General features: G+C 37.9%; 1 protein-coding gene across 4 annotated transcripts in view; it reads left to right on the top strand.

Moving 5' to 3' along the window:
* The window catches only part of R3HDM1 (R3H domain containing 1), a 201,970-nt gene that overhangs the window by 66,671 nt on the left and 119,253 nt on the right, over window positions 1-16,046 (top strand). For 3 of the 4 annotated variants that reach the window (XM_011970280.1, XM_011970278.1, XM_011970277.1), the window contains exons 2-3: window positions 5,943-6,151; window positions 8,876-9,086. In XM_011970280.1, coding sequence (XP_011825670.1) covers window positions 8,916-9,086 — 171 coding nt within the window. In that variant the 5' untranslated portion in view covers window positions 5,943-6,151; window positions 8,876-8,915. The remainder of the gene's footprint in view (window positions 1-5,942; window positions 6,152-8,875; window positions 9,087-16,046) is intronic. The other variant, XM_011970279.1, reaches the window with a different exon arrangement.

The raw sequence follows: 16,046 nt of genomic DNA, 5'->3' as shown, positions 1-16,046 counted from the left end.
CAGAGCGAGACTCTGTCTCAAAAAAAATAAAATAAAATAAAATAAAATAATACAGATGTGATTTGAAGTCCCTTCTCTGTCTTAACCAATCCCTTTCATTTCCCTCTCCAGAGGTAGTTACTAACCTGAAATAGGTATATACCCTTCCCATTCATGCTTGTGTGGTTTTTAAATTTTTATATTCGTTACATTGAGTTCATAGAGTTACACAGAGTTCATTCTGCTTTTTGACTAAACATTCTGACATTCTTTGAACTTATGTTTGTACCTATAGTTTTAGTTCATTTCATTTTAATCGTTTCATGGTATCATGCAACGTGAATATGCCACAGTTGATTTTACTTTAAAAAGAAAAAACCAATTTTCCTATTAATACATTTGGTCTTTCCCATTCTTTGCTTTTAAATAAAACAATGCAGTGAATATTTTTGTACATGTCCCTTTGTATAAGGTGTTTCCTTAGGGTGCATTTACACCATGAGTGGAAATGTGGAGCCATAGGATATGTGGGATTTAAAATTCATTTGATAGCACAAATTGTTTTCTAAAGTGGATCACAGTGTATGAGAGGCCCAGTGTCTTCCCCATTTCTCCACTCAGAATGCAGCACATTCATGTAACACCTTACCTCTCCATATAACTTTTTCCCTAAAAGTAATTTGTTTCATAGAGTCTTACAAGACTCCAATAATAAATTATTCAACTACCAAAAGTCTTTCCGTCTTGCTTATAATGTCCTCCTAAAGTTATTATTTATATTAGTTGATAAGTGTCATCATTAACCTCTTCAGGATTTAACAAACTCTTTTAGGTCAAGGGAGTTCATTCTCTTTACTCTTTTTAAATTTAGCTGATATTCATTAAAGCTATAGTGCCTTCTGTGGTTATTTGGCAAATTTTTGTTAGATGACAGTAACTGTTTACAAATCACATACACATTTAACATTTTGAAATGTCAGTGCTTATATTCTTGTTCAAGTGACTGACAAAGTGACTGCAAATGTGAATTTCCACTATTTCTAAATACAGCATAAACAGTGCTCTTTGCCTTTCTTTCTAGAGGCATTTGACCAGTTTGGTTGTCCCCATTTATAACCTCAGGTAGAACTTGATATGGGGATATGGGTTGCTTTTGTGCATTTGATTTTCTTTATAGATGTGCCTGCCTGGTTATACTTCTGTCTCTAAGAGAAAAAGCATAACATATTATGTAATGAAACGGGATTGGAGAGCTAGATAGTGATAAGGAAGCAACAACCCATTTTTTAAGACTTTGCCAAATTCTGTTCAGATAACATCAATAATGTAACTCTTTTTCCCCTAAATATTTTTGTGAAAAATATTTTTACCTATAGGAGCGAGATTTATTTCCCACATATAAATTAACAAATGATTTTTAAATATTGTGTTATCCTAGAGTAAATTGACTTTCCTTGTGTGAAATTTGAATATTTATTGTTGGGGCTACCTAACTTTTCAGTTCTTTTGTGTTATGAAACCAAAACTTAGACCCCAAGTATAATAAAGTGATATTTTGAATTGTCAGTATCAATATTGCATTTTTATTGTTAATACTTCTAACTAAAATTTTCACTGGAGAAACTACTTGTCTTTAAACTTCATATATACTAGTTTGCCCTTGAAAGTGTTGATCCTAATTCTGCCTTGCTTTGTTACATAGAGGAAGGTATTTAATCATGCATATTTATCATTTGTAAGCTACTGCCTTCGCATTGTTCCTTAGCCACAAACTCTGAATCCTTATTGCCACCCAAGTTTGCATAGTTGGTACTCATCATCACAAGTGATAGGAGGATTAAGAGAAACAGAATGGTTGTATAATTCCTGGCAGTTCTGATAGTTTAGTAGTAATTACTCCTGGTGACCATTAATACAAAGTTAATAGTACTATCTTCTTGTATACAAAAAAAAGTACATAACTCCTCTTCATGTGAAAAGAATAAATTTACTTTGTTTTAAGTCTAGTACAAAGGAGTTACCATGTCATAATTACTCTTAAAATAAAAGTGCTCCGTAAACACAAATTGTCCCTCTTCTTGGTACCTACAGATGATGATACAGTATTGCAGGTAAGAGCCTGAAATGGAGTACTAGTCTGTCCAATTCAAATCCTGGTTTCCATACTTACTGGCTGTGTGAGGTTGGACAAATTATTTTTTTATGTGCCTTAGTTTCCTAATCTGTTGCAGTACAGAGTGATAATGGGACATACTTCTTAGAACTGTAGTGTGAGTTTTAAATGAATTCATTATGAAAAATACTACCACAGGGCCAGGCACATGGTAAATATATATATTAGTATTTGGTTTTGGTGGAGCTGTTTGTATTCTTTTGTAGCTTACCTATTCCTGTCATTTCCTGATCCTTTTCTTTCCCTTGATTTACAAGACCTTTTTTACTTTCAACATTTTGACCCTTTTGTGTTGGAAATAGTTCATATGTATCATCTGCCTTTTGTTTATGTTCTATTTTATTATATAGAAATTTTAAAACTTTGTTCTAAGTTTTATAACTATTTACCTTTGATGGCTTGTAGATTTTAGTGTCACACCTGGGAAGGATTTCCCACCCAAAAATCATAAAAAGATTTCCTTTATATCCTTGTAGATTCATAGATTTACTTTTTTAAGGTTATGATCTTTAATTTTACCTGTAATTTCCTTTCATTTATGGTTTCGGGTACATGCCATCCTTTTTGTGCATATGTAAACATACATGTGGCCTTTCTCAGGTTATCTACCTGGTAGCACAGGAATTATATGTAAGCACATCTCTGACTTGTCCCTAATAAATAGCATGTTGACAGTTAGAATAATTTTTTTGAAGTTGAATATGAATTTTGAGCTCGTATGTCCATCTAAGGTTGACAAAGATTCTGAAAAATTCAGTTTTTTAATTTCAGTAATAGTGGGAACTGAGATATATACTTAATGAGTGCCTACATTTTGTTCATTTTTTTTCTCTAAGTTGTCTTCCTAAATTTTGTAAGTTCCTCGGTATCTTTCACTTACTGTACAACTATTTATTATATTAAGACAGTACATTTAATGGACTTCTAAATGTTGTATTAGAGACATGATGTGCCATGTCTATCTTGTAGCTTTCTATACTTGACACCCACGTGCCCACACAACCTTTGGCAAACTGAGAAGTGTAGGCTTCATGGGTTTACCAAAAAGGGTTTGTTTTTGTTTTTCCAGTGAGTACCAAAAGCTGAAACACATCCCTTTTACTTGAAGATTTGGAGAGGGAAAACATTTTTATTTCAAACAAGTTCATTAGATGGGCAGAATGGCTCACACCTGTAATCCCAGCACTTTGGGAGGTTGGGACAGGGGGATTATTACTTGAGTGCAGGAATTTGAGACCAGCCTGTGCAAAATAGCAAGACCCCATCTCTACAAAAACAATTTAAAAATTAGCTGGGCATAGTGGCGTGCGCCTGTAGTCACAGTTACTCAGGAAGCCAGAGTGGAAAGATAGCTTGAGCCTCAAAGGTCAAGGCTGCAATGAGTCAGGATTGTGCCACTGAACTCCAACCTGGGTGACAGAGTGAGACCTTGTCTCTAAAAAATTAAAATTAAAAATTAAACAAGTGCATTAATATTTTGGAGAAGAATGCAAAGTTCATATATATATATATTTTTCTTTTTTGTAAAGATAGGGTTTGCTATGTTGCCCAGGCTTGTCTTGAACTCCTGGTCTCAAGTGATCCTTCCACCTCCACCTCCCAAAGTCCTGAGATTACAGGCCTGAGCCACTACACCCAACAGTTTCTATGAATTTTTAATATTCAATTAGAAGCCTTCAAATGAGAGCCATACACAAAAATGCAAAGCCACTTGTGCACAGTGGTAGGCCTCCTATCAGTCTACTGTTGTGTAGGGGTAGGGATCAGGACACAGCAAAATCAGGCTTAGCCAACTGCTCATCTAAAGGGATTCTGACCAGGGAAGAGAGCTAACATTTTTGGAGGGCCTGCCCTGTGAGAGAGGCTGTGGTCGGTTCTACATTTAAATCAGTCAGTTCTCACAACAAACCTAGAATCTAGATATTCTTTTTTCCACTTTGCAGATCAGAAAACTGCAGCTCAGAGAGATTATTTACCGAACATATAACTAGCAGAGCTGGAATTTAAACCAATATCTAATGTTAGTGCACTTCTCTTTCTTTTGTCATTTCGATATGCCATTGACTCCTTCCCAGGCAATAAGTGGTGTGGTATATTAGCAAGTTTTGGTCACACATACTGGTTGTGTGACTTTGAAGACGTCATTTGACTTCTAGGCAATAATAACTTGAATGCTGAATTGGACTAGGTGATCTCTCAGGTTCTTTGGGGTTTCATGGGACCTTGGGATTCTAAGAGGATCTTCTAAGGTGTTCACCTCTTCGATTTTGCCCCTTCCTCACTCTCCCCTGCAGCTATTGCCTTATTTATTTCTTCAGTGGATTAAAAGCCTTACTTTTATGGAATTACGAAATTAAGAGATTCACGATTAAATTGTAAAGTCACTTTACAAAGAACACAAATAATTTGGTTGCTTAGTGAATGCTGCCATCTTGTGTCTACCATTTTATGAGCTAAAAAGCTAAAATTGAGAAAAAATACTTGAAGGATTTTTTTTGTTTTGTTTTTGGTGTAACTTAAAACAATCATTTGATGTAGTGGCTGGAGAATCTTGGTCAGATTGAGATGACACAGTATCAATTTAAAGTTTTTTGACATTTGTTTTTGATACCCCCTTTTCTATTATCCTTGTGTCAAACATTGTGAAAACTAATATAAGGTTATATCTGGTTCCAAGTGATTGTGTTTCAAAATGGTTTTTGAAGAGTTAGTATAAAATGTGAGTTACTCTATAGTGCATGCTTGGCTGTCTTGGTATTAGGTCTCTTGGTGCTTAGACCTCATTATATGCATATATGTATGCTTATTTCACCTTAAAATTGTACTATCCTGTTTATTGACAGCAAAATTGTCAAAGGACAATGGAAGAGGTATATAATCTTTTTAGAGTTGTTTACTTGCTAGGCTATATTCATTCATACTGAATAAATATGAAATGAAACTGACTTCAAAAATATGACATGGAGAACATTTTGCATTTGGGGTTTGTTTTGTTTTTGCCTGCCATCCAGACTGGAGTGCATGAGTAGCATGATCATAGCTAACTGTAACCCCCAACTAAAGCTGTTCTCCCACCTCAACCTCGTAAGTAACTAGGACTACAGGTGCACACCCGTACACCCAGCTAATTTTTTAATTTTTGTGGAGATGGGGTCACATTGTGTTGCCCATGCTAGTCTTGAGCCCCTGGGCTCAAGTGATCCTCCTGCCTTGGCTTCCCAAAGTGCTGGGATTATAGGCATGAGCCACTGCACCCAGCCAACTTTTTTTTTTTTTTTTTTTAAGAACAATGTGGGATTCATTAAAAATGTTCAGTGGCTTATTATTTTTGTTTTATTTTTTCTGTTGTATTTTTTAAAATCTAGAATGTTATTACTGTTCAGAATTAGAGTCTTAAGTCCGTAGAGTAACAGCTCCAGAAGAGAACTCTAAAAATGATGGTTCTTGGAGTTAAAGTGTTTCTGATTGTGATCTTTTTTCTGTCTCCTTATCTATAGATACTATCTCAATTATAACTCTGACTGCATTGTAGCTTCTCCGTACATATCACTTTCCTTCCTCTTCTCTCTTCTGCTTTTAACTAATCAATCCTCTTGGCCTCAGTGATTTATTCAGGTTCACATAGCTAATACATGTTAGAATTCATTGTTACTCAGTGTTCTGACTTTTGTTTCAGAAAATATATAATAAAAACAACTGACAGTAATATTTTTAATTTCTCAGTTTCATGTGGAGTATTCCATTTCCCTTGGCCATTTTGTTAAAATAGTTTCTTTTGTTTTCATTTTAGGCCACGGAAAGGTATGATATATTTGATCCAAGACAGTCCATTCCAGTCCGGGAATCTACAGTGGTGACAAGGACATGGGACTCCTCCTGCCAGATTACAGATGGTTCACTACAGTTGACATCCTGGCTGACAACTGTGAAAAAGAACCTTGGATTATTTTTTTTTTTTTTTCTGGGACACCACAATCCCAAATCCAAAGGACGCATCAGGTAATACTTGCCTGTCATTCAGAAAAACATATTTCTTTTTCTTGCAAAATCTTACCTATAAAAAGCAAGAAGCCGGCCGGGCGTGGTGGCTCACACCTGTAATCCCAGCACTTTGGGAGTCCAAGGTGGGCGGATCAGAAGGTCAGGAGATCGAGACCATCCTGGCTAACACGGTGAAACCCCGTCTCTACTAAAAATACAAAAAAAAATTAGCCGGGCGTGGTGGTGGGCACCTGTAGTCCCAACTACTCGGGAGGCTGAGGCAGTAGAATAGCGTGAACCCGGAAGGCAGAGCTTGCAGTGAGCCGAGATGGCGCCACTGCACTCCAGCCTGGGTGACAGAGCGAGACTCCGTCTCAAAAAAAAAAGAAGCAAGAAGCCAGTGTTTTCAGTAACTTCCCCACCCTGTCCCCACTTTGCAGTTGTTTGTTTTCAGAATGAAACAATTAACTTTGGTATGGGTTATAGTTCAGGAAGACGTCGTTTTTTTTTTTAATTCAGTTCAGTCTGTCTGTGACTTTAGGATCTACTTCTCTTTGGCTTTTTTAACTTTTCAGCTGTATTTATCAATTCCTAAAATCCATTTATTTATTTATTTATTTATTTATTTATTGAGACGGAGTCTCACTCTGTCACCCAGGCTGGAGTGCAGTGGCACAATCTTGGCTCACTGCAACCTCCGCCTCCCAGGTTCAAGCAATTCTCCTGCCTCAGCCCCCCGAGTAGCTGGGACTACAGGCATGCAGGCACGTGCCACCATGCCTGGCTAATTTTTGTATTTTTAATAAAGATAGGGTTTAGCCATGTTGGCCAAGCTGGTCTCAAACTCCTGGCCTCAAGTCATCCGCCTGCCTCAGCCTCCTAAAGCACTGGGATTACAGGTGTGAACCACCGCACCTGGCCCTAAAATCCATTTAGATATTTAATTGCAAAACATTCTTTCAGGAAATGAACTTTTGAATTTTTCAAATTGATATAGAGAAAATAAGTTCCACTGGTTTTTTCTCCCCACAAGATTTTATTATGAAAATTTTCAGAAATATAGAAAAGTTGAAAGAATTTTACAGTGAACATCCCTGGAACCACCCCTTGATTTTACCAGTAACATTTTAGCATAGTTGCTATGACCTATGTCTGTCTATCTCTCTATATATCAATCTGTTCTTTTTTTTTAAGATGCATTTCAGAATAAGTTGTTTATATCAAGTACTGCCATTATTGGTTTTTTTTGTTTTGTTTTGTGACAGAGCCTCACTCTGTCACCCAGCCGGAGTCCAGTTGGCGTGATCACAGCTCACTGGAACACACGCGTTTCGGCTTCAAGTGATTCTTGTGCCTCAGCCTCCCGAGTAGCTGCAATTACAGGCGTGTACCACCATACCTGGCTAATTTTTGTATTTTTAGTAGAGTCTTTGTTTTGCCACTTTGCCCAGGCTGGTTTTGAACTCCTGAGCTCAAGCAATCTGCCCACCTTGGCCTCACAAAGTGCTGTGATTACAGTCATGAGCCACCCCACCGGCCAAGTTCTGCTGTTTTTATTACATTTTTTGCTACTTAAAATGACTGCTATCTTTAGCTGAATCTCTAATACATTAATCCAGTGTGAAAACATTGATTTTCTTAAACTCACTAATGACATGAAAATATACTATAATCTTATGTATTTGATTTCCTGTGGATTCCATATTCTAGAGTGCCTGGATAATATGTGTTGTTTGGCATTGAATCACTTAATTCAGGAGAGTCTTCAATGCTTTCTTCATATTGCTGAACATATTTGTTAATCTAGATTTACAAGTGTATTTTGTAATAGAATGTTACTGTTTATTTTATTTATTTATTTTTTTTGAGACGGAGTCTTGCTCTGTCGCCCAGGCTGGAGTGCAGTGGCGTGATCTCAGCTTGCTGCAAGCTCTGCCTCCTGGGTTCACGCCATTCTCCTGCCTCAGCTTCCCGAGTAACTGGGACTACAGGTGCCTGCCAGCACGCCCGGCTAATTTTTTGTATTTTTAGTAGAGACGGGGTTTCACCGTATTAGCCAGGATGGTCTCGATCTTCTGACCTCGTGATCCACCCGCCTCGGACTCCCAAAGTGCTGGGATTACAGGCGTGAGCCACCACGCCCAGCCGTGACTATTTTATTTTTAAATTGTTTACTTTTGGAAATATTTCAGGGTAATTTAAGAAATTTGGAATTTTAGGAATCCAGATGAAAAAGCTATTACAGATATCCCTTTGGAGAAGAAGATTTCTAATGTCTTCTAAATACACATGTATAATTCTCCAGCCATTACCTTCTACCTTGATCTGGCTCATTCCTTAATGTTTCTTAAGAATTGCCACAAGTAAATGTGCATCAAAATCACCCTATATTCTTTTTTTAAATGTTATTTATGTATTAGCAACAGGGTCTTGCTATGTTGTCCAGGTGACCTCAGCCTCCTGGACTCAAGCAGTCATCCTGCCTGACTCCCAAGTAGCTGGGACTACAGCTGGGTACCACTGTGCCTGGCTCACATACTTCATATAGCTCTTTTCCCACTGTATTGTGATTTTTTTTTAATTTGGATGTATCTAGCACAAAATTATATACTCCTTGAAAGCAAGAATTTTGTTCCTGTCTATATTCAACATTATTTCTGGAACATGACAGACAGTAGGTTAGTATCATGCAGTAACTGAATGTAAAAAAGTTTAAAACTGTATTAATCTTTTTTTCTTAAGGTTTCAAGCTCCCTGTAGAATTCGAAAATAACCTTTGCTAATGAGGATGTCTGATACTGTTACTGTAAAAGATGAAACTGCAACAATGAAGGATTTGGAGGCAGAAGTGAAAGATACAACCAGAGTTGAAAATCTTATCAAATCAGAAAACTATGGGAAGATTTTGGTAGAGAAGAATGAACATTGTATTGAGAACAATATAGATCTGCAGGTAAACAGGAATTTTTCTCTGACTACAAATACTAAATATTCAGTATATATTTATGTTTATTTTCATACAAAACTCACTTCTCAGAATTCTAAAAGGGTAAGTTGACCCTTTGTGACATGCTTACTAGCTGGTTTGGGAGCCAGTTGGATTAGCTTGCTGTGAGTCTTAACTTGCTTGTATCATATAATATAATTCTTTTTATTTGTATGTGGCTAGTACATTTTTATTGGCTTTCTACTTTCTCGTTCCACCCTTTTCCTAATTACCAGTGCTATGAGAGTTTGGAAGTCTCACAGTTAAATTTTGAATTTAACCTAAGAGCTCTTAGAGGAAAGAGAAATAGAATAAAACTGCAGATGATCTATTGGCAAAAACAGCCCTCGGGGGGTTCCTCAGTCACTCAACCTGACTGACAAAACAGATTTGTGGGCTGGGGGAAGTTAATGCTTTTAATACTGTGCATGTATAATGACTTAAAACTAGCCACTGAGAAGACTTCTAATTCCAGGCATAAATGGAAACTGAGTTGATTAACAAATTGAAGATAGGTAAAAATGGTCCCAAGTAATAGCATTTCTAGTAGCATTCATTTCTTTGGTAAGGTTTTCCAGTTATCTATTTTCTCAAAATGAAGGGCTAACACTTTTAAACAATTTATTTTATTTTATTTTATTTCTTTTTTTTTTTTTTTTTTTTGAGAGATTGAGTCTTGCTCTGTGACCCAGGCTGGAGTGCAGTGGCGTGATCTTGGCTCACTGCAGCCTCCCTCTCCCAGGTTCAAGCAATTCTCCTGCCTCAGCCTCCCAAGTAGCAAGGACTACATGCATGCACCCCCACACCTGGCTAATTTTTTTCTATTTTATTAGAGATGGAGTTCCACCATGTTGCCTAGGCTGTTCTGGAACTGCTGAGCTCCGGCGATCTGCCCGCCTCGGCTTCCCATAGTGCTGGGATTACAGGCACAAGCTACCGCGCCTGGCCCACAGTTTTTTTTTTTTTAATATCTCATCATTTATGAGTCAGGAAATGAAGCAAGGCTTGGGCTGAGTGAATTTTCTATTCTACAAGGTATCCAAAGAGGTCCTTTGTTGACATTTAACAGGCTAGTGGACTGCTCTGGAGCATCCCGGACTGCCTCTTGCACCTGTTTGGCACCTAGGTAGGAATGACTGGAGTGCTGGGCTCAGGTGGAATTAGAAGCACCTATTTGGCTCCTCCAAAAAGATCGGTCCAAAGTAGTCAGACTTCTTATGTGGCAGCTCAGGGGTCCCAGAGAGAATGTTCCAAGAAAGCCAAGCAAAGCTGCAAGGTTTCTTTTGACGTAGGCCCAGAAGTTCCAGAACGTTACTTCAGCTATCTTCTTTTGACGACATAAGTCATTAAAGCCAGGCCAGAAGATGGGGAATTAGACCCTACCTCTCAGTAGGAAAGAATTTGTAGCCACCTTTAAACTACCACAAAAAGTTATTCAAAAAAAAATTGTTTAGGCCGGGAGTGGTGGCTGTAATCCCAGCACTTTGGGAGGCCGAGGTGAGTAGATCATGAGGTCAGGAGATTGAGACCAACCTGACCAACATGGTGAAACCCCAACTCTAGTGAAAATACAAAAAATTAGCCGGGTGTGGTGGTACGCACCTGTAGTCCCAGCTACCAGGGAGCCTGAGGGGAATTGCTTGAACCCAGGAGGCAGAGGTCGCAGTGAGCCGAGATCGCGCCACTGCACTCCAGCCTGGCAACAGAGCAAGACTCCGTCTCAAAAAAATAAAATTAAATTAGCCGGGCGTGGTGGCGGGCGCCTGTAGTCCCAGCTACTCCAGAGGCTGAGGCAGGAGAATGACGTGAACCTGGGAGCGGAGCTTGCAGTGAGCCGAGATCGCGCCACTGGGGGCGACAGAGCGAGACTCCGTCTCAAAAAAAAAAAAAGAAAAAAAATTTTTAAAAATTGTTTTAACAATGTTTTAATTTTGTTTTGCAATTAAAGAATTCTATTTTTGGAGATAATATTCTATCATTCTGTATGCTAAAGACTTTGAAGGCTATAAGCCAAAAATTATAGCTTTGCTTTTTTTTCTTTTGTGTTTTCTTTTTTAGCTTCACTTTTTTAAAGTAAAGAAACCTGGTTTTGAGGTGGGGGGGGGTGTGCTATTTTTTTCCTTTTAAGACGGTGTCTCACTCTGTCACCAGACTGGAGTGCAGTGACGTGACATCGGCTTACTGCAGCCTCCGCCTCTGGGTTCAAGCGATTCTCCTGCTTCAGCCTCCCAAGTAGCTGGGACTACAGGCATGCGCCACCATGCCCAGCTAATTTTCGTATTTTTTGTACAGACAGGGTTTCACCGTGTTGGCCAGGATGGTGTCGATCTCTTGACCTCATGATCCGCCCGCCTTGGGCTCCCAAACTGCTGGGATTATAGGCGTGAGCCACCACTCCTGGCCAAGAAACCTGTTTTTAAAGGTTTTCTCATTCTTTCATTCAGTCAAAAACTGTCTTTTTTCCCTATTATGTACCAGACACCAGGTTAGACAATGATAGCAATTCCTCTAGCTATAAAAAAGCATTTAGGCCCCACTTATAGTCAAGTGGTAATCATCTAAGAAATTGAGAGGAATAACATATTTTTTTCCCAGTCGTTTTTACTAATAGCACTTTTTAAAACAACAAAAAATTGCCATGCCTGTAATCAGTACACTCAGTGATGGCAGCATGCCAGTGTCCTGATTGCATCAGAGAAAATCTGCTAAAATTCTATTGCATTTGTGATTGAAATAATAAAATACTTCATTTTAGCCTCTTTTCTACACCTAATGTTTCTTCTCCTAGATCATGCTTATCAACAAGTCATTAACTTGGGTTATTGCATTTCCTACCATATCTGTTGTGTTGCCCTTGGCAGTATGCCACAAGAACATTCTGATGACCACTTTTGCATCATGACCCAGTTGTTTGTAGTATAAGAAAATTTCCCACATGACCCAAACCTTTTATTGAAAATCTCTTCTTTACCAAGGAAATACCATAGTAAACAAACATGAGTATGGTCTTTAACCTCGTGTTTCCTATAGCGTAGTAAATGTAACGATTTGGGAGGAAGGAAAAAGCAAATGTGAGAATTTATTTTATGTTAATCTGGTGAATGCCATATTCATTTTTTATTCAAATATTTATTAATAATTTACTACATGGGGTGGGCGCGGTGGCTCACGCCTGTAATCCCAGCACTTTGGGAGGCCAAGGTGGGCAGGTCACGCGGTCAGGAGTTCGAGACCAGCCTGACCAACATGGTGAAACACCGTCACTACTAAAAACACAAAAAAATTAGCTGGGCATGGTAGTGCACACCTGTAATCCCAGCTACTTGGGAGGCTGAGGCAGGAGAATCACTTGAACCTGGGAGGTGGAGGTTGCAGTGAACTGAGATCATGCCACTGCGCTCCAGCCTAGGTGACAGAGCGAGACTCTGTCTCAAAATAATAATAATAATAATAATGTATTATATGTAAGAATACTGACTCTACTTTGAGCTTTTGAGGCCCAAGATGCCTTCATCCAAGGTGCCTGGCAAGGGGTGTACAGTTGAAATACCTTGTATAGAACAGATTTAATGGAAATTCAGAATTGGAAGTCAATAAAACTGGAAAATTGGTTTCTTCTGTGTTTTCATTTAAAATATTGTAAAACAAAGTTAACTTTTTAAGCATCAGCAGGGAATAAGTGTTTTGTTTTAAAAAGTCTGGTTAATACGGAGTTACCTTTAACTTAATGTGGAGTTAACTATTCTAACATACTACCAGATATTTCATCTTCCTTTGGCACGTCTAAGGTACTGCCTAAAGGTTGTCATCTTAAATAGCAACTGCTATTTTTCACTCATAAGTTTGGATGTATGTAGCAAATAATGTAGGTTTTCTATTGAGATTTTTGAATAAACTGTTACTTTATTCTAATAGAGTGACAAGATTATTCTCTACTTGGCTCTCATTCTGAAAATCAGCTACCATGAATATTATAACTTACGTCTGTTACCTTGCTTCAGCATAGTAATATTTAAAGTGATTAAAGGAAACAGAAATGTTTACCTTCCAAAAGAAGCATTCATTTCATTCATTTATATAAAAAAAAACTGCACTTTTATTATATACATTTTGAGTGAAGTCATTTTTAATTAAGGGATGTTACAGCCTCTTTTGTACTATGAAGAGACCTTATGATTTTCTTTCTGTTAAGGATAGTGTTTGCATAAAAAATAATTCCATCAAACTAGAGAGAGGCCAACAGACATTACATGTCATCTCAGGTGGTTCCAAGCAGAGATTATCTCAAAGAGCTCTTTGACCATTTAATTTATAAATAATTCTACTTGTGTTTTCTACTTTTACTAGTTTTCTCTTTCTACTTTTAAAAAATGTTGTGTTTCTTATTCAGGGTTTTGTTTTGGACTGTAATCTTTTATAGAAGTTTTAGGATTACTTTCGTAAGAATTTAATACTTTAGAGCTAATTCAAGAAATCTGTGTGCATTAATGTCAGGAAGTTAACTTTCCCACATAATTGCCTTGGAGTTGTTCTGAATTGTTGATTATGGCCTCAGATAATTATCTGACAGGTTTTTGGTTAGGAATTTTTCTACTGCCACACACTGTTCCTATTGAGAATGTGGAGGTACATTTCAGGCTTTGTATTTTTATGAAACATTTGGAAGGTTTGGGGTGGTGGATTCCAGGTTTCTAAATCCAGAAAAATATGTTTTGTTAGACTGTGAGTATCCCTAATCTTTAACATGGGTTAATTGGATGGTGGGGAGTATTTGCTTTGATTTCCTGTGTATAACTCACTGATGGTCTCCATTGTTTGATTTTCTTCACAGATAGGTTTTTCAGATTACATTTAGACTAAATTAGCCTGGTGTGGTGGCACATAACTGTAATCCCAGCACTTTGGGGAAGGCCGAGGCAAGCAGATCACTTGAGCTCGAATTCAAGACCAGCCTGGGCAACATGGCGAAACCCTGTCTCTACCAAAAAAAAGATACAAAAATTAGCTGGGTGTGGTTAAATGCACCTGTAGTCCCAGCTACTCGAGAGGCTGAGGTGGGAGAATTGCTTGAGCAAGGGAGATTGAGGTTGCAGTGAGCTGAAACCGTGCCACTCTACTCCAGCCTGGGTGACAGAGTAAGACCCTGTCTTAAAAAATAATAATAATAATAAACTTAGGGTAAATTATTTGTGTTGATATTTACAGTCATTTATTTTAAATATAAAATTCAGAACCCTGTGCTCTGCTTATTAAAGGTTCAAACTCAACTTTCCCATTCTTTTACAATTGTATCTTTGTACTTAAATAGTTTGTCCAGGGGTGTTCATCTGTATACATGTGTATGTACACACAATTCAAAACATATTTGGGAACAGTTCAAACAATGCCTCTCCTCCACATTATTATTAACAATAGGATAGCGAGTCCACATTGTGTTGGTAACCCTTGTCATGGAGAAAATAAGAGAGCTGATTTTTGTTAGAAACTAGGCCTTGTGTGCCAGAGTCAGTGAATATCTCTGACATACATGAGTCAATTTTCCACACACAGAGTTGGCTAAAGTACATATTGTGTATATTCTGTTTCAGTAGTAAGCCCTTCGATAATCAAGATGAGACTCTTACGTCTTGTGTCCCTCAAGTTAATTCCAATGCGTTTCTTTAAAAGGGGTTTGGGCAAGAAAGCAATGAATCTAATAAGGCTGTCAGAAAAGTTCAGAACACAATGCCACACTTCTTTGACAATGAGGGCGATACATAACGAATTCCCTCATTTGCTTGGAAAGTATTGATGAAGCAATTATCTTATTTCATTAATCTGTTAAGAAATGAAGTGTTTTTTTTTAAGGACTGAATAAAAGTCTCTTTATATAAAATCATTCAAATAATAATCTTAGCTATTTCCTGTTTGTCAAACAAAGATTAAAAGGATGTATGTGGCCAAGCATGGTGGCTCATGCCAGCGCTTTGGGAGGCCAAGGCAGGAGGTTTGCTTGAGTCCAGGACTTTGAGACCAGCCTGGACAACACAGGAAGACTTTGTCTCTACAAAAAATAAAAATAAAAAAATTAGCCATGTGTCACGGTACACACTTGTAGTCACAGTTGCTTGGGAGGCTGAGGCGGGTGGATGACTTGAGTCCAGGAGTTCGAGGCTGCAGTGAGTTAGGATTGCACCAGTGCACTCCAGCCTGGGCAACAGTAAGACCTCTCCCTTAAAAAAACTAAATTTAAAACAAAAAAAACAAAGATGGCCAGGCGCAGTGGTTCACGCCTATAATTCCAGGACGTTGGGAGGCCGAGGCAAGCAGAATGCTTGAGTCCAGGAGTGTGAGACCAGTTGAGGCAACATAGCAAATCCCCTTCTCTACAGAAAACACAATTAGTCAGGCTTGGCGGCTACTCAGGAGGCTGAGGTGGGAGGATCACCTGAGCCCAGGAGATCAAGGCTGCAGTGAGCTGTGATTGTGACACTGGACTCCAGCCTGGGTGAGAGTCAGAGCCTGTCTCAGAAAAAAAAAAAGATATATGTAATGTACCTAGTACATAGAGCCTGGCAAATGGTAGGTGCTGTTAACAATGTTTTAATAATTATCATAATTGTTACTATTTATTAGCAATAGCACGATTATGTGGCTTCTCAAAGATTTGTCCCTTTATTGTCATGCAAGATAGATTTTTTCTTTAGTAATAAAATAAAGAGTAAAACTTACTTTTAATATAACCTCCCCACATTTTCAGTACGGTAGTTTTATTTCTATTAAGTTCTATATCTGTATGCTGTATTTTTATTGTTTTTATTAATATTGAATGAGTTCAACTTTTTAAAACTTACAATACATTTTCCATAGTATATTTTTATAATTATTTCTAGGATTTGGTGCTCTTTCTACTGAACTTGGGTCATGTGCACATATGGTAGCTCTTTT

Source organism: Mandrillus leucophaeus, unplaced genomic scaffold (genome assembly GCF_000951045.1).
Source record: "Mandrillus leucophaeus isolate KB7577 unplaced genomic scaffold, Mleu.le_1.0 Scaffold94, whole genome shotgun sequence".
NCBI classification, from domain to species: domain Eukaryota; kingdom Metazoa; phylum Chordata; class Mammalia; order Primates; family Cercopithecidae; genus Mandrillus; species Mandrillus leucophaeus.
Note: the sequence above shows the minus strand (reverse complement) of the source record. Positions and strands in the feature narration are given on the sequence as shown.